At 52.5% G+C, this 24,210-nt stretch overlaps 1 protein-coding gene across 4 annotated transcripts; it reads right to left on the bottom strand.

Moving 5' to 3' along the window:
* Positions 1-17,368: 17,368 nt before the first annotated feature.
* HEXIM2 (HEXIM P-TEFb complex subunit 2) lies at positions 17,369-24,210 on the bottom strand. Of its 4 annotated transcripts, none has more exons than XM_081110854.1 (3): positions 23,827-24,210; positions 22,183-22,292; positions 17,369-18,583 (listed from the first exon to the last, which is right to left on the bottom strand). In XM_081110854.1, exons 2-3 carry the CDS (start codon positions 22,195-22,197, stop codon positions 17,783-17,785), a joined length of 816 nt encoding a protein of 271 aa, XP_080966980.1. In that variant the 5' UTR covers positions 22,198-22,292; positions 23,827-24,210; the 3' UTR covers positions 17,369-17,782. The 4 variants fall into 4 exon arrangements, with proteins under 4 accessions (XP_080966980.1, XP_080966981.1, XP_080966979.1 ...); XM_081110855.1 differs by lacking the exon at positions 23,827-24,210 and adding an exon at positions 23,108-23,303; XM_081110853.1 differs by lacking the exon at positions 23,827-24,210 and adding an exon at positions 23,013-23,160.

The following is a 24,210-nucleotide window of genomic DNA, read 5'->3' as shown; positions in this document are numbered from 1 at the left end:
TGATTAAAGTTTTTACAGGTAACTCAGGGATTAATCCTTAGAGGTTCAGGAGTCTCATGAACCCTTAAGGCGGGGAATCCCGCCCCCACCTCACCCCCCACCCCCCCACCCCCCGCCACCCCAAGAACATAATGTCACTTACGTAATATTCCCACCAGGGACGCACAGCCTGAATCTATACGTAAGGAAACACCAGGCAAACCCAAAAGGAGGGGCACTCAGTTAAAGGAATAAAGGGGGTCTGTACTCTGAAAAAAAAAATGTCAAGAAAGATGATACAGTTGAGAAATCGCTCCAGCTTACAGAAGCCTGAAGAAACATGCAAAGTAAGGTCAAGGTGTGATCCTGGTCTGAAGCCACACTAGAGGGAAAAAGGACCCTTCAAGGACCCTTATTGAATCAACTGATAGAATTGAAATATGGCCCTGGCTGGTTTGGCTCAGTAGTTACAGCGTCAGACCAAAGGGTCTTGGGTTCGATTCCCAGTCAAATGCAAGTACCCTGGTTGCAGGTTCAATCCCTGGATGGGGCTGGAGAGGGAGGCAACTAATTGATGTGCTGTGTCTCTCTCACATGGACGGCTCTCTCTCTCCCTCCCTCCCTCCCTTCCTCTTCTCTCCCTTCCACTCTCTCTAGAATTCAATGGAAAAAATCTCCTCGGGTGAGTATTAAAAGTACGTAAATAAATGTATTGTATCAATGTTGAATTCCTCCAGCTTGAAAAGTCTACTGTGATTATGCAAGAGAATGTCCTTGCTCTTAGAAAACACCCTCTGAAGGGGTAAATGGGCATGATGGCTGCCACCTCCTCTCCATTCAGGAAAATAATATATTTACATATTTTTATTTAACAAGTGGTGAATCTAGGTAAGGGCTATATGGAGGATGATTGCATCGTTCTTGTACCTCTTCTGTAACCTATAATTTTTCTTCAAAATAAAGTTTATATACATACATATATATATATATAATTGATTTTTTTACAGAGAGGAAGGGAGAGGGATAGAGAGTTAGAAACTTGGATGAGGGAGAAACATCGATCAGCTGCCTCCTGCACGCCCCCTACTGGGGATGTGCCCGCAACCAAGGTACATGCCCTTGACCGGAATCGAACCTGGGACCCTTGAGTCTGCAGGCCGACGCTCTATCCACTGAGCCAAACCGGCTAGGGCCAAATAAAGTTTTAAAAAACAAACAAAATAACTCTACCCAGACCAGGAGCCTCCTGAAGCTGGGGACCTTGATCCTCTTTTCCCCCGCCGCTGGCCCCGAACTGGCTCAGGGGGGCCCTCAGTCGGTGTCCTGGGTGTCCAGGGCAAAATTAGGAGAACAGGTGGCGACTGGAAGGGCCGAGACCCGCCGCTTGGGGACATTCCTCGGCCCGGGGCCCCGACATTTTCTGATCTGACAGCTGGATTCACCCGCTGGGCTCCTGGCGGAGGGGGCGCCCCGCCCCGCAGGGAGGGCGCTGGCCAGCAGGGGCCGCTGTTGAGCCAGCTCTGGCGGCGCTGGCGGGGCTCGGCCGGACCTGGGACTGGTCGCCACGCCGGTGGGGTGCCTTCGAGAACCCAGCCCACCACAGTCTGCAAGCAACCTCTCTCATCCCCGTCCGCTCCGGGTCTAGCCCCCCACCCCAGGCCCTCAGCTTCCCCGCACTCCCTCCCCCACCTTGGATCCCCCAAGGCAACTCCCACGTCTGACGCTGGTGGAGGAGGGGACAGGATAAGCAGGAAGAGGCTTCAGTTCTTGGCCCTGGAGTCTGAATAATACATTAATTCTCCCCTTTTCTCCCCGGGTCCTCTTCCTCCTCCTCCTGCTCTTCTCCCTCCTCCTTCTCTTCTCCCTCCTCCTCCTCCTCCTCCTCCTCCTCCTCCTCCTCCTCCTCCTCCTCCTCCTCCTCCTCCTCCTCCCCCCTCCTCCCCTGGAGCTGCCCCAGGCTTTCAAAACAAACACACACACACCTCCTTCGCCCATCCCCAGCCTGCCCATCCCCAGCCTGCCTGCCGGGGCCTTTCTCCAAGAGTTGTTGCTCCCAGACTAGTCCTTTCCGCGGGGTTCAGGGACCAGGATGGAGGCGGGGAGAGGGGGAGAGTGTGCTGCTGGGGGTAGGGGTGGCCGGTATGTTATTTCTTCCTGTGTAGAAAGCGGTGGGACGCACAGCCCCGCTCAGTGGCGGACGGGGTGGGGGTGGGGTCTTCTTCCCTGGGACGTGGAGCTGGCCCCTTACCCAGCTCTCCCCTGGCCCTCCCAGACTCAGGATGAAAAAGGACCTAGAGAGGTGACTTTGTCCTTCCCCCTGGCTCCAGGAGGGACCATAACCACAGCCCTCCCATTCCTGTATGCTCCCTAATTCCTTCAACAACCCTTCCCTGAGCACCAGCTCTGTGCCGGGCCCGGGAGCTTTACCCAATGCCGGCACCTTAAACCCCCACTAGGACCATTGGAGACGGGTGTTACTACTCGAAGTTGACTTATCCAAAGGCCCAGTTCAACCCAGTGCCCCCTGTGACTGCTCCTGGCCCACCCGCTGGGCCTGGTGTCATTCAGCTTTGGGGCCACCACCGCACCTCACTAATGGCTCAGGGGCTGCATTTGTCTCACCAGCTCCAGTGCTTTGTCTTCCTGGGTCTCCCGCCCCTACCGGCCTGGGCCCCAGACCTCAGCGAGTGGGGACAGTGAAGCCTGGGGCCCCTGCCCTAGCCCTCGCTGTGTGGCCTTGAGGAAGTGCCTTCACTTCTTCGAGGTCAGTTTTCTCATCTGTAACACTGTTAGCGGCAATTCCCTCCTCGTGGGACTCCGTGATGGCAAAATAAGAAGGTGCCTATAAAGTGCTTAGCACAGTAAATTTAATTTTGAAAAGGGACGCTCATCCCCACCAGAATGGCTAAAATGAGAAGGAAAAAAAAATACAAAACCAAGTGTTGGCCAAGGATGTGGAGCAAAGGAGCTCTCATATTCAGTGGGTAGAGGGGAAGACCATTGAGTAGTTCCTGTTAAAGCTGATTATATGCATACACGATGACCCAGCAATTTCACTCCTAGACACATGCCCAAGAGGAATGTGCGCACATGTGCACCAAAAGCCACGTAAAATGATTTCCATAGCAGCACTAACCACAATAACCCCAAACTGGAAACATCGGAACAGTCCAGCGGCAGAATGGATTAACGCATTTCAGTGTGTTCATGCGATGGAATACTGTATTGCGCTGAAAAAGAACGAACTACTACTGCGAGGCTCAGGGAGTTCTGGGGCTCAGTCAAAACAGGATTGCAGGGCATATTGGACTGGTGCAAGAGAATAAACAGCCGCCAGCCTATTAATTCTTTGTGTGCAAAGAGATGCCACTAATTGCAGATGCCTTTATCTGTGTGTTGGGCCCATGTGGAATGCAGCGTCTGAGAACAGCTCTTCTCACCACTCAGAACCCACAGGACCATGCCCAGCCCCTCTCAGGGTTTCTAGGGATGCAAGCAAGGGGCCGCCTTTGTAGCCATAAGCAGAGTTCGCCAAATAATGAACACATAGGAGGGGATGCATAGGCTCTGAGGATTTTTATTTTATTTTATTGATCTTAGAAAAAGAGGAAGAGAAAGAAAGAGAAAGAGAGAGACATAGCTTTTTTGTTCCACTTATTTATGCATTCATCGGTCAATTCTTGTATGTGCCCTGACGGGGGATAGAACTTGAAACCTTGGGATATCAAGATGATGCTCCAACCAATGGAGCCACCCAGTCAGGGCTTTGGGGACTGTTTTTAAGGAAGAGAAATGGGCCCTGCTCCTGTGGGAAGCTGATTCTTTGCATACCTCCCATCAGAGCCAGTGTCACTGCTGAATGACACTGGTAGTAGCTGAAGCTGGAACAAGCCCTGTGGTCACCCATCCCATCATCCCACGCCTGTCTCCACAGCAGATCCTCACCTTACTCACACACATTAAAGCAGGTCTCTGTGCGGCAACACTGCTGGAGGTAGTGGTGCACTGGACCTCGTGATAATACAATGACAATTCTCTTCAAAAACACTTTTGATCAGATTTTCCATTCTTCTTGCCACCAGCATCCCACCCCCACCAAGGGAGGTTGAAATCAATTAAATAGTTATTCGTTGACTCATTTATTCAATTTAATATTGAATAAAGCCCATCTGTGTGTGCCACTGTATTAGGTGCTCAGCTAACAAAGATGTCTGAGACGGTCCCTCCCTTTAGGATCTCAGAGTCAAACCAGCAAAAAATATGATTCCACATGATTAGGGCAATGATAGGGGGAAATACAGAAGCGAGGCCTCCAGGGAGAGTGGGGCAGGCTGCTGATCTACTGCCCCAAACCCCCCCTCACCTCCCCCACAGGTCCCCAGGTTGCCATCCACGCCCAATACATGCTGCCCAAACTGATTCCTCTGACTCTTTGCCCTGCTGATCTCTGTTAGTGACACCTTTTTCCATCTCCACCTGATTGCAAATTCCTGCTCCTCCCCCAAGATTCATCTCCAAATGAGAAATCCCCAGTTCAGGTGGGTGGTTCAACTGTGAGGATGTATGTGATCAGGGAGGAAAACCCTGGGGACTTTTTTAATGGGGATTATTTTTTTCATGTTTTATGTCCTAAGCAGGAAGTTCATTCCATTATTCTATATGCCTTTCTGTGTCTGAAATATTTCCTCATAATATATTTTCAAAATAGATTCAATTCAAGTTACTCCTCCACCTTGCTCCCCAGCTCCTGCTGCCTTTTCCTTCTCAGGAATCAAGCTCAAGCCCTGGCCAGTGTGGCTTCCGCACACTGAAGAGTGACAGGTTCGATCCCCAGGCAGCTGTGGGAGGCAACCAATCAATGTCTGTCTGCCTCTCTCTCTCTCTCTCTCTCTCTCTCTCTCTCTCTCTCTCAGAAATCAGGAAAAAACATATCCTCAGGTGAGGATTTTTTAAGAATTAATCTCAAGAATTCCTTACTGTGTTTCTAAAGATGCATGGAAATGATTGTCACCAATCGAGTATCCTGGTTCCCACTAGGGCAGCGGTTCTCAACCTGTGGGTCGCGACCCCTCTGGGGGGTCGAACGACCCTTTCACAGAGGTCGCCTAAGACCATCGGAAAACACATATATAATTACATATTGTTTTTGTGATTAATCACGATGCTTTAATTGTGTTCAATTTGTAACAATGAAATTGGGGGTCACCACAACATGAGGAACTGTATTAAAGGGTCGTGGCACTAGGAAGGTTGAGAACCACTGCTCTAGGGTGAGAAATGCAATTGGGGAATATGATGCTGGGGCTTTTCTAAAAAAATATATTTTCATTGATTTCAAAGAGGAAGGGAGAGGGAGAGAGATAGAAACATCAATGATGAGAGAGAATCATTGATCTGCTGCCTCCTGCTCGCCCCGTACTGGGGATCAAGCCCACAACCCAGGCATGTGCCCTGACCAGGAATTGAACCAGGGACCTTCTGGTTCATAGGTCGATGCTCAACCACTGAGCCATGCCAGCTGGGCATGATGCTGGGGCTTTAACAATAATAACAGTGTTGCTATGTCATAAACTGGTGGTGGGTACATGGGTGCTTGTTTTATGTCTATAATATTATAGAATAAATTCAACATTTGAAAAAGCAACTCTGTCCCGAGTGAGAGAGACAAGAAGGAAGAAGGAAGGGAGAAGGAGCTTTAGAGAAGTTGGAGGAAGTAGAACAAAGAGGTGGCTCTCTGCGTGGCCTGGAGGGCTCACTGAGTAATCAGGTTGTTCTTTCGGGTGTAGAGCCGAAAGCAGCAAAAAAAAAAAAAAAGGCTGTGTCTACCTGTAGTGAGCCATATGGCGGTGGCTAAGAGCATAGATGCTGGAATTGGGTCATCTGGGTTCAAGTCTCAGTGCAATCTTTTATTAGCCCCATGGCATTGGGCAACTTCCATTTCCTCATCCTGGAAAATGCTTGTGGGAGTCAAATGAGATGAAGTGTGTGAAGCTTGCACTGCTTGGATATGTGTGTCCGGGCAGGCGCGGGGGAAGGGCTGTCCTGTTCTGTGGTAGGTGAGAGCAGCAGTGGGCAGAAACAAGCAGGCCGGATGTGAACCTGGGTGCCCAGTGCCAGAATCTGTGCTCTCAGCCTCTACACCGGAGAAGCCCAGATGGCTCTGGCGCACCCTCCCTGCCCTGACCTGTAAGTGGTTTCCTCCTCCCTGATCTCCACTCTGGGTGAGCGAGAAGAAATGGGCAGAGGACAATCAAAAAGGCACTAAAGCCAAACCGGTTTGACTCAGTGGATAGAGCGTCAGCCTGCGGACTGAAAGGTCCCGGGTTCGATTCCGGTCAAGGGCATGTACCTGGGTTGCGGGCACATCCCCAGTGGGAGGTGTGCAGGAGGCAGCTGGTCGATGTTTCTAACTCTCTATCTCTCTCCCTTCCTCTCTGTGAGAAATCAATAAAATATATTTAAAAACAAACAAACAAGCAGACAAAAAACAAAACAAAAAAAACCAAAAAGGCACTAAAGCCAAACCGGTTTGGCTCAGTGGATAGAGCGTCGGCCTGCGGACTGAGAGGTCCCGGGTTCGATTCCAGTCAAGGGCATGTACCTGGGTTGCGGGCACATCCCCAGTGGGGGGTGTGCAGGAGGCGGCTGGTCGATGTTTCTAGCTCTCTATCCCTCTCCCTTCCTCTCTGTAAAAAAAATCAATAAAATATATTTTTAAAAAAAGAAGACACTAAAAAGGGAAGCAAAAATAGCCTTTGATTCTGAAACTCCTCGCAGACTCACACCCAGCGCTTGCACACAGATGGATGCCCGTAGCAGGAGGCCTGGGTAAGCCCCCAGCTGGAAGCCCCCTGCCCAGATGGGTAGAAGTCATCACCACACACATACACCGCATGCGAGTGGTGGTGCCGCTGTAGCAATGAAGCAACAGCTCTTTGCCAGGCAGAATTTCAGAATCTGATTGCTGGAGAGGCCCTCAGCATTTTTCTGGTCTCACCTCCTGCCTTTCCTCACGGGCCCTGGTACAACCAGGTCAGGGTTTGCAGAGATAGTTTGACTCCTAGGTGATTGGTAGAAATTCTTCGTCTATTTTTTTTAATATATGTGTGTGTGTATATATATATATAATTTTATTGATTTCAGAGAAGAAGGGAGAAGCAGAGAGAGATAGAAACATCAATGATGAGAGAGAATCATTGATTGGCTGCCTCTTGCATACCCCCTACTGTCCATGTTCCCTGACTGGGAATTGAACCATGACCTCCTGGTTCCTAGGTCGAAGCTCAACCACTGAGCCATGCTGGCAGGGCAATTCTTCCTTCCCCTGGCCTGGCCAATAAAGCTCACGGAACACCCTGACTCCTTGCCTGGCATCTGCACACTAGAGGTCATGCCATCTATGAGTCCTCTTGGGGATGTGGACAGAGGACAGGCACCCCTGGGCAGAGAGAACATTTGGAGCTCTTAGAACTCTGCCCCTCAGCCCTGGCTACACAGGGGCATTCCTTGGGGAGCCTTAAAAATTCCATTGCCCAGGCTGCACTCCAGAAGAATTAAATCAGAATTTCTGGGGGTGGCACCCAGATATTCAAACTTTAAAAATATTTCCTAGGTCAGTGGTCGGCAAACTCATTAGTCAACAGAGCCAAATATCAACAGTACAACGATTAAAATTTCTTCTTGAGAGCCAGATTTTTTAAACTTGAACTATATAGGTAGGTACATTGTTATTAACTTAATTAGGGTACTCCTAAGCTGGCCTTTGCTAAAAACGTCCTCAATCTGATTGAGGTACATTCGCTGAGGTCGACCCCTTCCAACTCTCCCATCCACACTCCTCTTGTATACTTGTTTCGTCTATCTCCTTTCGTTCATCCTCTCTATATGTCCAAACCATCTCAACATACCTTTCTCAATCCTCGACACTACATCTTCTTTCACTCCACAACGTTCCCTAAAATTAACTTAATAAACATTACTTAAAGTTTTAAGTCAACTTCGCACTGTACGTGCACACCCGCACGTGGTATTTTGTAGAAGAGCCACACTCAAGGGGCCAAAGAGCCGCATGTGGCTCGCGAGCTGCGGTTTGCCGACCGCTGTCCTAGGTGATTCCAATAAGCAGTCAAGTTGAGAAACAATAATGTATTGAACAAAGGATTTCTGCAAAAAGCGGGAACCTGGACTCCAGCTGGATGGAAAGCAGCAGGAAAGCAATCATATCAAAAGGCTTCTTGAAAAGAAGAATGGTAGATGCCAGGAACTTGGGGAGGGGGAGGGAGAATTATTGTCTAATGGATCCAGAGTCTCAGTTTGGGAAGATGAAAAGAGAAGGTTCTGAACATGGATGGTGGTAATAGTTGTACAACAATGTGAATGTACTTAAATGCCATTCAACGGTGCACTTAAAAATGGTTAAAGAGCCCGGCTGGTGTGGCTCAGTGGTTGAGCTTTGACCTATGAACCAGGAGGTCATGGTTGGATTCTTGGTCAGGGCACATGCCTGGGTTGCTAGCTCGATCCCCAGTGTGGGGCGTGCAGGAGGCAGCCGATCAATGATTCTCGCTCCTTACTGATGTTTCTATATTTCTCTCTCCCCTTCCCCTCCTCTCTGAAATCAATAAAAATTTATTTAAAAAATAACAATTAAAAAATGGTTAAAGAATATGAGACAGAGTCACAGATGTAGAAAGATATTTAATCCAACCTAAAGGTAAGATATTGAGTTAGGTAACAGAAAGACAAACACGTAGGTCTAGAGCAAGTTAGGCCTGAAACATCGCTGGGGGCAAAAATGACAAAACTGAAGCTGTCCTAGTTTGGGCACAACGTGAGCAGTCAGGGTTCTTTAGAAAAGACAATAATGCGGGAGGGGGAGGAGCAGGGAGAGGGAGAGATAAGGCAGCAGGAAAAGAGGAAGACCAAATATGAGATGGATTGTTCCATAAAAAGAGCCACAGGCATGCATGAGTCTACAGGAGCTGAGCAGGGCTGTTGAGTTCAGGACATTGTGGACTTCACTCATTCAGAGTCGCCAGGAGTCATAGCTGACTCCACAGCACGTAACACACACATAAAGACAAAGGTATGCTTTGGGGAGAGGATCTAGACAAGCTGCTTTTAAATGGACTCGAGAAAATGTTTTTAATCTAAGACTTAATTTAATCTAATTTAATTTATTCCAGTAATCGTTAGTAAAAGGTTATGAGCAAGAATAATTTATTGGACAAAGGATTTCTGCCAAGAGCAGGAACCTGGACTCCATGAGCAAGAATAGAGCTATCAGATATTAAAGCATGTTATGCCGCTATAATAATTTCTTAAATCTTCACCTGAGGATATGTTTTCCATTGATTTCTAGAGAGAGTGGGAGGGAGGAGGAAGGGAGGGAGAGAGAGAGAGAGAGAGAAACATTGACGTGAGAGAGACACATCGATTGGTTGCCTCTTGCACGTGCCCCTGCAGGGGCTGGGGAACCTGCAGTCAAGGTATGCACCCTTGACCAGGAATCAAACCTGCGACCCTTTGGTCCACAGACCGACATTCTAACCATTGAGCAATCAGCCAGGGCAGTAATTTTTAAAATGTGATTGGCTTATCAATAAACAAGATAGAGAACTGGTGGAATAAAAAACTCACAAATGTATATATGAAGGTCGTTTATCATAAACATGGAATTTTAAATCATAGCAAAAAGAGTTTTCCAACAGTGTCAGGACCACATTTGTGTAGCCATTTGGGGGATTAAAAAAAAAAAAAGTCTTCAAGCATCAGGAGGCCAGGGAGGAGAGGCAGCTGAAGAGCATTGCCCAGGGAGGCCAGGGAAGCCAAAATTGTCCCGGGGGATCCTGGGAGTGGGGTGAGTCCTCCACGGAGGGGCAATGCCTGTGGCTACAAATGTGAATTACAAGTGAGGACAGTTGGACCAGGCGCCCAGAGAAAAAAGATCCTCTTTTTCAAAAGCCCAAGAGGAAAATGGCTGAGGCTGGAACTGAGAAGAACAGGATGGAAGATCTAGGTCAGCCGTGGGCAAACTCCGGCCCACGGGCCGGATCCGGCCGTTTTGAAATGAATAAAACTAAAAAAAATAGACCGTACCCTTTTATGTAATGATGTTTACTTTGAATTTATATTAGTTCACACAAACACTCCATCCATGCTTTTGTTCCGGCCTCCGGTCCAGTTTAAGAACCCATTGTGGCCCTCGAGTCAAAAAGTTTGCCCACCCCTGATCTAGGTAGAAAGGACAGTGGGGCCTGAGAACCCAGAGATCAGAGAGGGAGCCGCCAGCTGGACGCCACAGGGCTCGGTCCCGGGTGCTGTTGTGAGGGAGTTTGCAGCTTCCCGCCTCACACCGTGATAAGGAGTCCGAATGGCTGACTGGGGTGTGTGGGCCTGAGGAGGACCCTGTGGAGGGAGCTGGAAGGAATAAGAGCCACCGGAGATTATGGGCCAAGGAGACCCCTCTCCCTCCCTTCTTTGTGGAACGATGGGCTGTAGCAGAGGTGGGCTCTGGATGTCCGTGTGGCTCATAATGTCCCCCTCACAACTTAATTTCCTTGGGAACTTCCTCTCAGAGCCTCTGGGGCGAGGACGGAGCAGGGGAGGGGGCCCCTCCTGGTTGTCCGGAGCCCTGAGGGCTGATCTGGGCCGCCCATCTTGGATGGAGTCCAGGGCGGATCTCTGGGACAGGTGGTTTCTGGAATGTCCATGGGCACAGGCAGCCAGTTCACACTGGCCAACTGGGAGCAGCTGCTCAGCCTGTGCCCCTGCCAGGCAAAGCCTGTTCCGTCCCCTCCATTCCCTGGTCCACAAAGGCCTCTCTGTTTGGGGGGCAGGAGAGAATGTTCAGCCATGGAGAAGTGGGAGAACTGAGCCCCAGGTGAAGGCAACACATAACATCTCCTTCTTTGCGGGAGGAGCAGCCACGCTTTCCACACTCACCTGCCCTCATGGTTCAGGTCCAGGCAGCCCCCTTCGCCCCTACAAAAGCTGTCATTCCACGAAGGCCAGTAGAGAAGGCAAAGTGTAAACCCTTTCAAAAGATAAGGGATGCCCTAATCGGTTTGGCTCAGTGGATAGAGCGTTGGCCTGTGGACTGGAGGGTCCCGGGTTCGATTCCAGGCAAGGGCATGTGCCTTGGCTGCGGGCACATCACCAGTGGGGGGTGTGCAGGAGGCAGCTGGTCGATGTTTCTCTCTCATCGATGTTTCTAACTCTCTATCCCTCTCTCTTCCTCTTTGTAAAAAATTAATAAAATATTAAAAAAAAAAAAAAAAGATAAGGGAGCCCTAGCTGGTTTGGCTCAGTGGATAGAGTGTCGGCCTGTAGACTAAAGGGTCTCAGGTTCGATTCTGGTCATAGGCACATGAACGGATTGGGGCTCAATTCCCAGTGGCAGAGTGCAGGAAGCAGCTGATCAGTGGTTCTCTCTCGTCATTGATGTTTCTATCTCTCTCTCCCTCTCCCTTCCTCTCTGAAATCAATAAAAATATATTAAAAAAAGAAAAAAGATAAGGGAAGGTGGAGTGAGAGGAACTCCCACAAACCACCTTGGAATGGAACTAGTCACTTCACGATTAAGAAAGTAGTAAAGCGCTCAGCGGGCGTGGCTCGGTGGTTGAGCATTGACCTACAAACCAGGAGGTCACGGTTTGGTTTAATTCCCAGTCAGGGCATATGCCTGGGTTGCGGGCTCCATCCCCAGTGGGAAGTGTGCAGGAGGCAGACAGTCAATGATTCTCATCATTGATGTTTCTCTCTCTCTCCCTCTTCCTTCCTCTCTGAAATAAAAACATATCCTATCTAATAAAAGAGAAACATGGTAATTAGCATATGACCGCTACCCTTCCCATTGGCTAATCAGGGTGATATGCAAATTAACTGCCAGCCAAGATGGCGGCCAGCAGCCAGGCAGCTTGAAACTAACATGAGGCTTGCTTGCTTCAGTGACAGAGGACTCCAACATTCCCCGCCTGCCGTTGCAGGCCTCTGAGCTGCAACTCTAAGCAACTATGTAACAAATATAGAAGCTAAACAAAACCCCAGGGGGGGTTTAGTCCGCCAGGCTTCAGCCAGCAGGATCGCAACATTGTAAGCAAAGGTCAGAAACCTACTTTCAGCAGCGGAGGCCTAAGAGCTGGAGCCAAGCCTCAAAGCTAAAGCTGGCCCAGAATAAAAAAAAGAAAAGAAAAAAAGGAGTGGTTGGGAGCTTCAGTCACCCCCAGCCTGAAAACAGCCCTCAGCCCCTCACCCAGACTGGCCAGGCACCCCAGTGGGGACCCCCACCCTGAAGGGTGTGTGACCAGCTGCAAACAGCCATCATCCCCTTACCCAGGCTGGCCAGGCACCCCAGTGGGGACCCCTACCCTGAAGGATGTGTGACCAGCTGCAAACAACCATCATCCCCTGACCCAGGCTGGCCAGGCACCCCAGTGGGGACCTCCACCCTGATCCAGGACACCCTTCAGGGCAAACCAGCCGGCACCCACCCGTGCACCAGGCCTCTACCCTATATAGTAAAAGGGTAATATGCCTCCCAGCACCGGGATCAGCGGAGCTGCGAGGCCTCCCGGCACCGGGATCAGTGTGACAGGGGGCAGCGCCCAAACCCCCTGATCGCCCTGTGGCTCTGTGTGTGACAGGGGGCGGGGCCACAACCTCCCTATCCACCCTGCTCTGTTCTTGACAGGGGAAGGCACCCCAACCCCCGATCAGCCCTGCTCTGTGCCTGATAGGGGGAGCTCCCCAACCCCCTGATCGCCCTGCGACTCTGTGTGTGACCGGGTGTGGCGCCCCAACCCCCTGATCGGCCCTGCTCTGTGCGTGACAGGGGGTGGCGCAGCAACCTCCCCATCGACCCTGCCTTGAGTGTGACAGGGGACGGTGCCCCAACCCCCCAATCAGCCCTACCCTGAGCGTGACTGAGGGTGGCATCACAACCTCCCGATCTCCCTGCTCTGTGCATGACAGGGGGTGGCGCCCCAACTCCCCAATCGGCCCTGCTCTGAGCCCGACCAGGGGCTGCACCTAGGGATTGGGCCTGCCCTCTGCCACCCAGGAGCAGGCCTAAGCCAGCAGGTTGTTATCTCCCAAGGGGTCCCAGACTGCGAGAGGGCACAGGCCGGGCTGAGGGACCCCACCCCCCCGCCCCCCGCAGTGCACAAATTTTTGTGCACCGGGCCTCTAGTACATATATATTTTTAAAAGTAGTAAAATTTATGCCTGTGTCCATTTGAGACCACCTCCTATACAGCTGATGCTAAGTCCTTAACTTACTTATCTCTTGGAAGACCCCAAGGAACAATGGGCAAGAGCTGAAATACAATCAGAACCGGTTGCTACAGGCATTGTGAGGCCTCGGGCAAGTTTCTTAACCTCTCCAAGCAGAAGTTTCTTCATCTCATGCCTCTGACCCCAAATACCACAGTATGTCCCCCGGGGCTACCTGGACTTCCCGGACCTAGCAGGGAGGAGCCAAGAGGATCAAGGAGGGGTTATATTTTTCAGGCCAGGTAACACAATCCCAGACAGAAGAGCTCAGGATCCTGGACTGGCCTGAAGCCCCCATCCTTTGAACAAAGGAGGAGAGGAGGCCCCTGAATTAGAAGCAGAGCTGGGATAGATCTCAGGTCTCCAGATTACTGGTCTACGGGCTACTGGTCTACCGGTCGGTCTAGTGTGACCTCCTCATAGGCCCTCGGGGGACCTGTGTTTTTCTGACACAGGCCCCAAGAGACTAATCTTTCCCTTTTGGCCGGACCACCAGAATATGAAGAATAAGTAAATCCATAGAGACAAAAGGCAGATGGGTGGTTGCCGGGGCTGGAGAAAGGTGGGAATGGGGAGTAACTGCTTAAGAGGTACATGTTTCCTTTTGGGGTGGTATTGTTGGAACTAGATAGAGGTGGCAGTTGCACACTCTGTCAATGTGCTAAATGCCACAGAATTATTTGCTTTAAAATGGTGAATTTCATGTTAGGTGAATTTCATCTCAATTAAAAATAAAGGTACAGGTCCTGGCCAGGTAACTCAGTTGGTTAGAGCGTCATCCTGATACACCAAGGTTGCAAGTTTCCATCCTGGTCAAGATACATATAAGAATCAACCAATGAATGCATAACTAAGTGGAAAAACAAATCGATGTTCCTCCCTCCCTCCCTTCCTCCCTTTCTCAAATCAATAAATTAAAAACAATAATTATAATGAAGGTACCTGTAGCTAAGAGATGAAAGGAATAAGAAGAGTGGGCACGCCCCAGGAGGAGAGGGGAGGTGAAGGAGGGCTGAGGTATGAGGGTGGGAGGACTTGGCCTCTGAGCTGTTTGCTTCCTCTCAGACTTTAGACTGGAAGCTCCGGGGGTGTGGCAGGGACCTCATCTTTTTAGCTGTTTTTAATTTTCAGAGCAGAGCGTCATCGCGGGTATATGGATCTTTTAAAACCTCTGGCACCAGTGGAATGAAAGCAAACACGTTAAGCAACAGGAAGATGACCCGCCGCCTACACCAGGGAAGTGAGGATGTACTGGGCTAAGCGTGTGCCACCTCTGGGCTGCAGGGGAGCTGCCGGAGAATTCAAGGGCAGAGAGGGCCTGCCCGTCACACCCTTGCAGGCAGCACCCACTGGGGCCTGGATGGGGGAAGGGGATGGGGGAGCACCATGGCCCCTTTGTCAGGCCCAGGGAGGAGAGTGGGGCAGCCACAGGAAGTAGGGGTGAGGAGTTCCCTCCGGAGTCTCTCCCTCTGCTTCCCTCCCCTCCACTTGCACAGCTCCTGCACATGCTCAGTGTGCCCAGGAATTGGGTTGGCTGGGGGAGGGCACCGAGTGGCACCCCCACTTAAAGGGACAGTGCCGTCTTGCCTGCACCCAATAGAGGCAATGGGACCGGGCCACCTCTTTCCTCATGAACTGATTGCTTCACCTCGACCCCTTCCCCACTTCTGGCAGCTTCTTCTGCCCCCTCAGCTCCTTTGTCCGCTCACTACCTCTCCTCATCCCCCGACCCTATTGCGGGCAGGGTCTGTCCGCTGAACACAGGAGCTTCCACCTGAGGTGGGGGAGTCTTGGGTGGGGAAGGAATGAGGATCCCAGGCAGGGGATGAGGAGTGGTGGGAAGCTTCTGCAATCACTCTTGGGAAACATCTGCCTTCTGGGCCTCCCTCCCCTGACCCAGGTGAGCACGAAGGTCCTGGAAAGCAAATGGATTTGAGAGAAGTAAGGCGCTGCGCATTTGCTCTGGAAAGGCCGGAGGAAGAGAAGGGAGGTGTCCAAGCTCATCTTCCCAGCTGAAGGGGGTGGGGGGCGTGTTGGAGATGGGGGGCGGGGGCTGTAAATCGGAGCTTACATCATTGTGGTGGGTAGGGAGCAGCTCAGGCCTCAGGAACAGTGGAGAGGGAAAGGGGGGGGGTGCAAAATGAACCTGTGCCTGGCCACCAGCTGTAGCTGAGCTGCCTCTCCCCAGAGCTGAGCCTGGAGACCCCAGCCCCACTGGGTGGGAGGGCACTGAGGTCAGGGAACCAGATGGGGGAGGGGTGACATTGACTTCTTCACTAATCCCTTTCAGCTCCTGCTGACACTTCCTGGCTTGCACCCTTCTTCATTTTCATCTTGCCCCATCCTGCCCCCGACCCCGCCACCTTTTTTAAAAAAAAACAACACATATTTTTATTGATTTTGAGAGAGAGAAAAACATTGATGGAGTCTGCAATCCGGGCATGTGCCCTGGCCTGGAATTGAACTAGCAGCCTTTCAGTGCACAGGATAATGTCCAACCGAGTCACACAGGCCAGGGCCACCGTGGGAATATTGACCCACCTAGGTGCAGGCCTGACCATGTGTGTGTTTGGGGGTGCGGGGAATGTCTGTGTGTGTTGTGGGTAGAGAAGGCCAGCTGGCAGCTTTCCTGTCTCCAAGCTCCTCAACTCTGGGCCAAGAAGGGCTGAACTTCTCACCTGCCCCTCCCCCGTGAGAAGATCTTGCCTACTCAGGGACAGCTGACCCAAGCCATCTCCAGACACCCCCACACCCATCCCACACACACCCATCCCCCACACCCTCCAGCAGCCCTCTGGAATCCTCTCTTCCCTCCTAGTTACCAACACACACCCCCCTCCAGGTACACGCCCATGGTCCTGGCCCATGGCCTTGCCCCTCCCCTCTCCCTCAGGCTCCGTGCTGAGGAATGCAGCCGCAGAGGCTGCCCAGCCTGCCCAGCCTGCCCAGGGCTATGGGTCCTGGCTGGCAACCCAAAGGGGAAGGCAGGCCTTGGGTCAGCATTCCTAGAGTCCCACAAGTCACTCTCTCTAAGGCTTGGGTTTCCCGTCTGCAAAGTGGGGGCAGTCGGTCCTCTGGCCCTTCCTGACAGTGTACGGAAGGGGGCTAGCAGCCTTGGCCAGAGTTCCAGGGGCAGACCCCACAGGGTGGGAGATTTTATTCTCTTGAATCCCATCCCTTCCTAGAACCTGTTCTCGCGCCTTGCTTCATTGTAGAAGGGGCTGGTGAGGCCTGGGTGTGGCGGGGCAGAAATGAAAGTTGTCCTGGCAACTTACAGGGTTCATCTGCCTTTCCCTCTAGCAGGGGTGTATGAGCTCGCTTCAGAGCCCAATACTGCTGGCATGTTGGAGGCATCTGCATCCCCCAGGCTGGCGCAGCTGTCTATTATGTGCAGATAGGGGAGGGGCTCCCCTCAGAGGGGATGTACCTGCCGGGGTCCAGCCCCCATGAACCATGCGGGCGATTAGGCTCCGAGGAGCAGGGAGCACAGCTGCAGGGGCTCCAGGAAAGCCAGGCCACAGCTCCGCTGGGATCGAGTCACTGCCGTCCGCTGCCGCGTGGGCCGAATTTCCACGAGAAAACTTCCCTTGCATGCTTACTTGTAAGTGCCCTTCCCCTGGCTGCCCGACGTCGGGGTGGGGCTATCAAGGACAAGGAGACACAAGGCGCCCATACCTCATCTAGCCCAGCCCTCTGAACGGCGGGGAAGAGGCGGGGAAGACGGGGAGAACACAGGGAATCCGGGAACACACCCTGAAGGAACCCCTGGGCGTGGGCCTTCTCCAAGATCCCGCCCTCTCTCCTCTGGGGAAGCTCCCAACTCCTCCCAGCGATCTGGCACCTTAAGTCAAGTTCTGGCTGAACCCAGGGGCTCCTGACTGAGCCCCCTCCCACCTCTACACCTCCCTCTATGAAACCTTCAGAGCAATCTGACTGGTCCCCAACACACGGAGCAGAATTCAAGCATCCTGGAGATCTTGATAGGACCCCAATGCAGAGGTCTACTGTCCTCCCAGGCTCAGGGCAAGGGGGCATTAGGACCCCAAGTCCCAAGCCTTTCTGGGATGAATGTGCTTTGAATCTCAGAGCCCTAGTGAAACCAGTCCCAGCCACTGCATTTGATTTCACCAAAACCATTTATTTTCTCCGTGAAAAATAAGATGCCATTACCCTAGCCGAGTTGGCTCAGTGGATAGAGCATTGGCTGTGGGTCTGAATGATCCCAGATTCGATTCTGGTCAGGGGCACATGCCGGGTTGTGAGCTCGATCCCCAGTAGGGGGCGTGCAGGAGGCAGCCGATCAATGATTCTCATCATTGATGTTTCTCTCTCTCCATCTCCCTTCCTATCTGAAATTAATAATAATAATAATAATAATAATGCCATCAAAGAACAAACTGTGGAAATGACAAGGTGGAAGTCAAGCTGTTCTCAGGCGGCACAAGGGTGATGGGAGTGGTTTTCATCCACCACCTGCCACCTTGAGACCCAGCTGGCCTACATGTGCATTAAATGGAACTGTCTCCTTGGGCTAAACTGGTGAGGGGGCACCCCGAGGTGCCTGGCTCCCCTCTTGATGCCACATCTCATTCTCCTGCCGAAGCCGCTGGTTCTCCGTCCGGAGCCTCTCCACCTCAGCAGCCAGTTCCTCAACCTGGCGACAGGACTGGCGGCTGGCGCGCCCCTGCAGCTGCTGCAGCTTCCGGGTCTCCTCCTCGGCCAGCGACAGCCTCCGCTCCAGATCCAGGTAGTCCTGCACCAGCTCCTGCTTGCTGCGGCCCTGCAGGCTCTCCGTGTGGAAGCGCTCATAGGTCTCGGAGAAGTCCCTCTGCTGGAACTCGCCAGGAGCTTGGACCGGCCGGCCACTGTCCTCTGCCTCACTCTCTTCACTGGAGCCCGGGTGCGAGGCCCCCTGGGGCACATCCAGGTCGGGCTCCTCCGGGTTCCGGTCGTTCATCAGGAACTGGGTGGTGTTGTAGGGCGCCACGGCTTGGCCCTTGGCAAACATCTCCTCTCGGAGCCGGGAGGCCCTCTGGCCCTGCTTCTCGTCCCGCTGTTGCTTCTCGTCCCAGCTCAGCTCCAGGTAGGGCCGCCAGTGCCGCTTGCGCTTGGAGGGCCGCCGGCGGTGCCTCTTGCGGCTCAGCACCGCCTCCACTGAGCAGCCCCTGGGGTTCTGGGTCCGGGCACCCTTACTATTGCAGCCCAGACCACCGCCAGCCCGGGAAGGATCTTCCTCCTCTGAGTGGCTCTCCATCCGGGGTGTCAGGGGCAGGGAACCAGCAGGGTCATGAGGCTCAGGGGGTGTTTCTGGGCTCCTAGAAGAGTCAGAGGCCTAAGGAGAGAACATGAGGAGGACGGGTCACAGCCAGTCTGTGCCTGGAATCCTTCCCTGCCTCTTCACCCCCTCCCCACCCCCACCTCCAGCTCTCAGCCTTCTGCAACCATTTGTTTGTTTATGGCTTACCTGTCTCCTGTCCCCAATGGGCCCTAAGCAAACTAGGCAAGAGCAGGCATTTCACCTGCGTATTTCACTCTGCAATTTCAATGCCTCCCATCAAAAAAGCCCCAGGCTTTGCTTAATGCTCTGCTGTCATTGTCTTGAACTTCTTAATATTTTTTTAAATCCTTACACAGGATATGCTTATCGATTTTACAGAGAGGAAGGGGAAGGGGGAACATTGACGTGAGTGAGAACATCAATTCGTTGCCTTCCGTACCTGCCCCAACCCAGGATTGAACCCACAAAAGCTAGGTACATGCTCCGACTGGGAACTGAACCCACAACCTTTTGGTATTCAAGAGGACCCTACAAGGGCCTTCTTACTGGTTTTTGAATAAAGAGCCCTTTGCACTGAGCCACACAAATTATGTCGCTGATCCTGCTTCGGGGTACTTGGATAGCTGGCTTTGTTGTTGTTGACTTGTTTTGTTTTAATCCTCACTCGAGGATATCTTCCCATTGACTTTTCAGAGAGTGGGAGAGAGAGGGAAAGACAGAAATATCGATGTGAGAGAAACACATCGATTGGTTGCCTCCTGCACGAGCCCCGACCAGGGCCCAGGCCAGGGAGGAGCCTGCAAACGAGGTGCATGCCCTTGACCAAAATGGAACCCAGGCCCCTTCAGTCCGCAGGCCGACGCTCTAGCCACTGCGCACAACCGGCTAGGGCGGATAGCTGACTCTTTTCATCCTTTATTTAGGGCTTTGTTCCAACGTCACCTCTTCAGAGAGGCCGTTCCTGGCCAGCCTATCTAAAGTAGCCCTCTCGCCCTGGTTGGCTTGGCTCAGTGGTTAGAGCGTCAGCCTGCGGACTGAAGGGTCTCAGGTTCCATTCCGGCCAAGGGCACATGCCTGGGTTGCGGGCTCGATCCCCAGTGGGGGGCATGCAGGAAGCAACCAATCACTGAGTCTCTCTCATCATTGATGTTTCTCTCTCTCCTTCTCCCTTCCTCTCTGAAATCAATAAAAATATATTTAAAAAAATAAAGTAGCCCTCTCATCTCCCCTTCCCACTAACTCCCTATCACGTGACATAGTTAACATCATACATCACATTTAGCACGTTATCATCTGTCTTCCTCCTGTAAGAATGTGACTTGTCTGTCCAGTTCACCGCTGTGTCCCTGTGTATGGCCCAAGGTGAGCACTTGGGCCAAACATGTTAAATGACATAAAGCCCATAAGGGGGGATCCAAAAGATACTGGGACACAAGATTCTCTTTTCTGTCATTCTCGGGTGAAGAAGATGGAGTGCGCCCTGACCGGTTTGGCTCAGTGGATAGAGCGTCGGCCTGCAGACTCAAGGGTCCCAGGTTCGATTCTGGTCAAGGGCATGTACCCTGGTTGTGGGCACATCCCCAGTAGGAGGTGTGCAGGAGGCAGCTGATCGATGTTTCTCTCTCATCGATGTTTCTAACTCTCTATCCCTCTCCCTTCCTCTCTGTAAAAAATCAATAAAATATATTAAAAAAAAAAAAAAAAGAAGAAGACGGAGTGCATTTACTCCAGGCAGAAGTTGAAGTTGGTATTCATCCACATGAGGGGCAGGAAAGAGATCCTAACCAGGGAGAGGAAAGGTCAAACTCTAGTCTGCAGCTGAGAGAATTCTAGAACTTATCTAAGATGCGCAAAGGATTCTGTCTCGAGAGTGTGTGTTCAGGGCAGCGGGTTATCTCTGTCATGGTGAGGGTGGGAGTACGGAGTGGGGAGTGGGGAATGAGTTGCTCTAAGTTTGTGGTTTGGGGAATTCTAATAATAACTACTACCAGCGGGATGTTGTTTTATAATGTACAACAGTTCAGAGACCTCTGGGCATGGGTCCATATAAGCCTAGGGTGTGTATCGGGGGATGTATGCAGCCCTGTAAGAGCTGAAGGTGTGTTACCTGCGTTTGGGAGAGCCGGAAGAGAACGTCAGGGAAAAGGAGGCATGTTGGAGTGTGTGTGTGCATGCGTGTTTGTGTTGTTTTGTTAATTCACCTGCAGGGAGGTCAACTAAGAGTGACTGCCCTGTCTTCACCAGTGTTTTAGGTCAAATGAGACAGAGCTCTGCCCCACCCTGGAAGAGGCAGTCCGCTGGGAACTCTTAAGGCAGGGTGGCTTGTTTTTGTGTGCACAATAATTCACCAACCCCCCTCCACCCCCCCACTCCGCCCCTCAGCCAAAGCTCCCTAATGATCCTTCCCCTCACCCAAATCAGCCCTGCCCCTCAGCCTCCCTCCTAAAGGCTTGTCTCTCTACTACCATTACCACTATTGCACAGAAGCTGTGTGACCTGGGTGAGTCATTTGCCCTCTCCGAACCTGCTAGTCCTGGCATGCCATGAAGTCCAAATTAAAGAAATCCAGGAAACACTGGAAGTGGCTAGATAGGGTGAGTCAGAGGAGCTGAGTTCTCTCAGCTATAAGGAGTTGTGGACTCGGGGAGAAGAATGGGCAAGGTGGGGGCAGTGAGCGAGAGCACCGTCTGGGAGGGTTTGGGTTCCTGTTGCCAGATCAGAAGGTGACATTCTAATGGCTTCATACAATCTGTCTCTTCATCTCTCCTGGGTGGTATCTTATCCCCCAACACATCCCAAATTATGAACCAATTGCTCAAACTCTTTTCCCTGCTTTAGATTTGGTTCTCAGCCTGGATGCGGCAGGGTTCTGTTGTCAGAAGGCCCTAAGTTTAAACCCTGGATCTGTTGCTTGCTGACGGCATGATTCTAGAAAGGATATTTCAGCTCTGAGAACCTTAATTTCTGTGGCCCAGCCGGCATGGCTCAGTGGTTGAGTGTCGGTCAACTTATGAGCCAGGAGGCCACGGTTTGATACCCGGTCAGGGAACATACCTGGATTTTGGGCTCCATCCCCAGAGTTGGGTGTGCAAGAGGCAGCCAGTCAATGATTCTCTCTCATCACTAATGCTTCTATCTCTCTCTCCCTCTCTGAAATCAATAAAAATATATACATATAAAAATATACATATTTTTATTCATTTCAGAGAGGGAGAGATAGAAACATCAATGATGAGAGAGAATCATTGACTGGCTGCCTCTTGCGTGCCCCCCACTGGGGATTGAGCTCACAAACCCGGCATGTGCCCTTGACCTGAATCGAACCTGGGACCCTACAGTCCGCTGGCCAACGCTCTATCCACTGAGCCAAACTGGTTAAGGCAAAATATATATATATATATATATATATTTTTTTTTAAAAAGAACCTTAGCTGCTGTGAAATGGAAATAATAAGTCCTATCCTGAAGGGCTACTAGGATGTCATGAGATAGCACAGATTTAGCATCTGGTGTATTACTCGGCGCATAGTAGGAACTCATTTAAACATACTGATTTTTCCAAATCTGCCAACACATCTGAGATAAGAGACCAGGCTCCCAGATGGCACGATCCACATTCAGGGCATTCCGGGGACTGGGCGGGCGAGCCTTACCTTGGCCTCCTCCATGGCTGCTGATCGCTCTGTCTTACAGTTGGTCTGGTTCGGAGGGGCCACCTTCTTCTGTTCCCAATCTCTCAGCAGATGCCTTTAACTAGTGACACCTGCTTTAAACAACAACAGAAGCCTAAGTCCTGAAGGAGAATTCTCAGGAAGACGGGCTGCCGGGGAGTTTTTTACCAAGGCAACAGCAGCCATTTTGTAGCACCAGACCTGCACCACCTCATTTTCCATCGAAGGCCCGGAAGGCTGCCTCCACCCAGTTTTTCACACCTGCAGCCAGCAAGGGGCCAAATGGGGATAAAGGAACCACCTTCCCCGCCCCGTTTCTCAGGCCTCGGGGCCAGGCCGACATCCTATGCTGCTCACCTGGAAGTCACGGAGGACCAGGCTGGCAGCTAGGAAGGCAGGACTAAGCTTTGTTCCCCCAACAACCAAAGTGGGAAAGCAGGCTGCCTGGGGCGGCCACTGTGCACACTGCAACGCCCTGGAGAGACTCGGAGTGGACTGGGCCGGTGGCTCCAACACGAGGGGGTCCTCTCCAGAGGCCTCAATCTTAACTGCGGCCCCCCAAGCCCGACCCAGGCTGGGCTCCAGAAGTCAATGCCTCAAGAAACACGCCTGGGGCCTGAGCTGAGCCTGGGACTGAGGCCTTTTCATCGACAGGGCATGGCCTGCCTCCCTACGTCCTCTCAGGGTGGGAAACAGAGGAAAGGGGCTTCACATTATAGGGAGTTGGGAAGGAAACCCAAACGGGGTAAGGATGGATTCTTTACAAGAGAGGAAATGGTCGGGGAAAGAGGTTTTGCAAAGGCGGAACTGACCTATTTGTTGTCAAGGGCAAGGGCTATGCACACCGACTACATCTGCTGTCTTTTTGTGCAATCGCCCGTCTGCAATTCCAGCGCCTCAGCCCTACCTCTTGCTGCAGTTGCAGCAGCTCTCCCCGGTCAAGCCGCGCTCAGGCGCTATGGTTGGGGGGCGGGGAGGAAGGGGGGAGGGAACAGCCTTTACAGCGCGATGCCTGCTGGGGATTGTAGTTCTTCTGGCCTTGGAAGGCGACCCAACATCCTGTCACGTCAACAGCTCACGTCAACAACTACCCCGCGAACTCCAAAACCCATCTAGCCTTGCGCGGGAGTCGTCCCGCGCTCACCTCTGTCTTTTTATTGGCCGGCTCGTCTGTCAATATTTCCGCTTATGTCGACGTTGGCCGTGCGGAAGCACAACCGGATTCGCCCCCCGAGCTCAATTAAAGAGTTCATTGATGGCGTTAATCTTTACTAGGCAGAAAATAGATCCGGCCGAGGGGGGAGGGGCTGTGGGCGCGGAGGGATCCCCGGTCCTAGAGGAAGGCGACGAGAAGGAGCGGTGGCCGCCGCCGCCATTTTGGGCTGGGAGGAGGCAGCGGAGGGACTCGCTGCACAGTGAGAGCACCCCCTGGGGGGCGGTCCGGGCGTGGGGCGAGACCGGGCCCAGTGTGCTGCCTGAAGTGGCGACGCCGGGAGACGGCGGGAAGTGGGATCGGGGACCTGGGAGGTGAAGGTTGGAGTCTTCCCAGCCGGGCCTGGTCCTCAAACCGTCCCGGCAGCCTCGCCGCCTCGCCTCTCCCGGAGGGCGGGGTTCTTGGGTCATTACCGCGTGTTTCCCGAGACCCCAGGTTGGGCAGAGACCGGGTGAAGCGACTCTCTTCTGCTGTCCTCCCACGGGGCGCAGGTCATGCGGCCGAGCGCTGTCAAGTTCTTTTCCCGCCCCATTCGGCCTGGGTATGGCGGCCACCCGCGCTCCCGCCCCCGCTTCGACGGGCGAAGTGGCCAAGACGCCAGATTCCAAAGGCTGCGCGGCCGGGGAGGGTGGCGGTGGAGGCACCGGCCGCGCGTCCCTCTGGCGTGGCAGTCAGCGAGCTGGGGGCTCGGAGGCCGGAGAGCCCGGCGCACCCACTGTCCCCGCCCCGTGCACCGAGCCCCGGGCCCGGCGGGTGGGCGCGTGCAGGCGCCTGCAGGATCCCGGTGCGTGGAAGTC

Source organism: Myotis nattereri, assembly GCF_964212035.1.
Source record: "Myotis nattereri genome assembly, chromosome: 16".
Classification (NCBI taxonomy): Eukaryota; Metazoa; Chordata; class Mammalia; order Chiroptera; family Vespertilionidae; genus Myotis; species Myotis nattereri.
The sequence above is the reverse complement of the archived record's forward strand: the minus strand, read 5'-3'. Positions and strand labels throughout refer to the sequence as shown.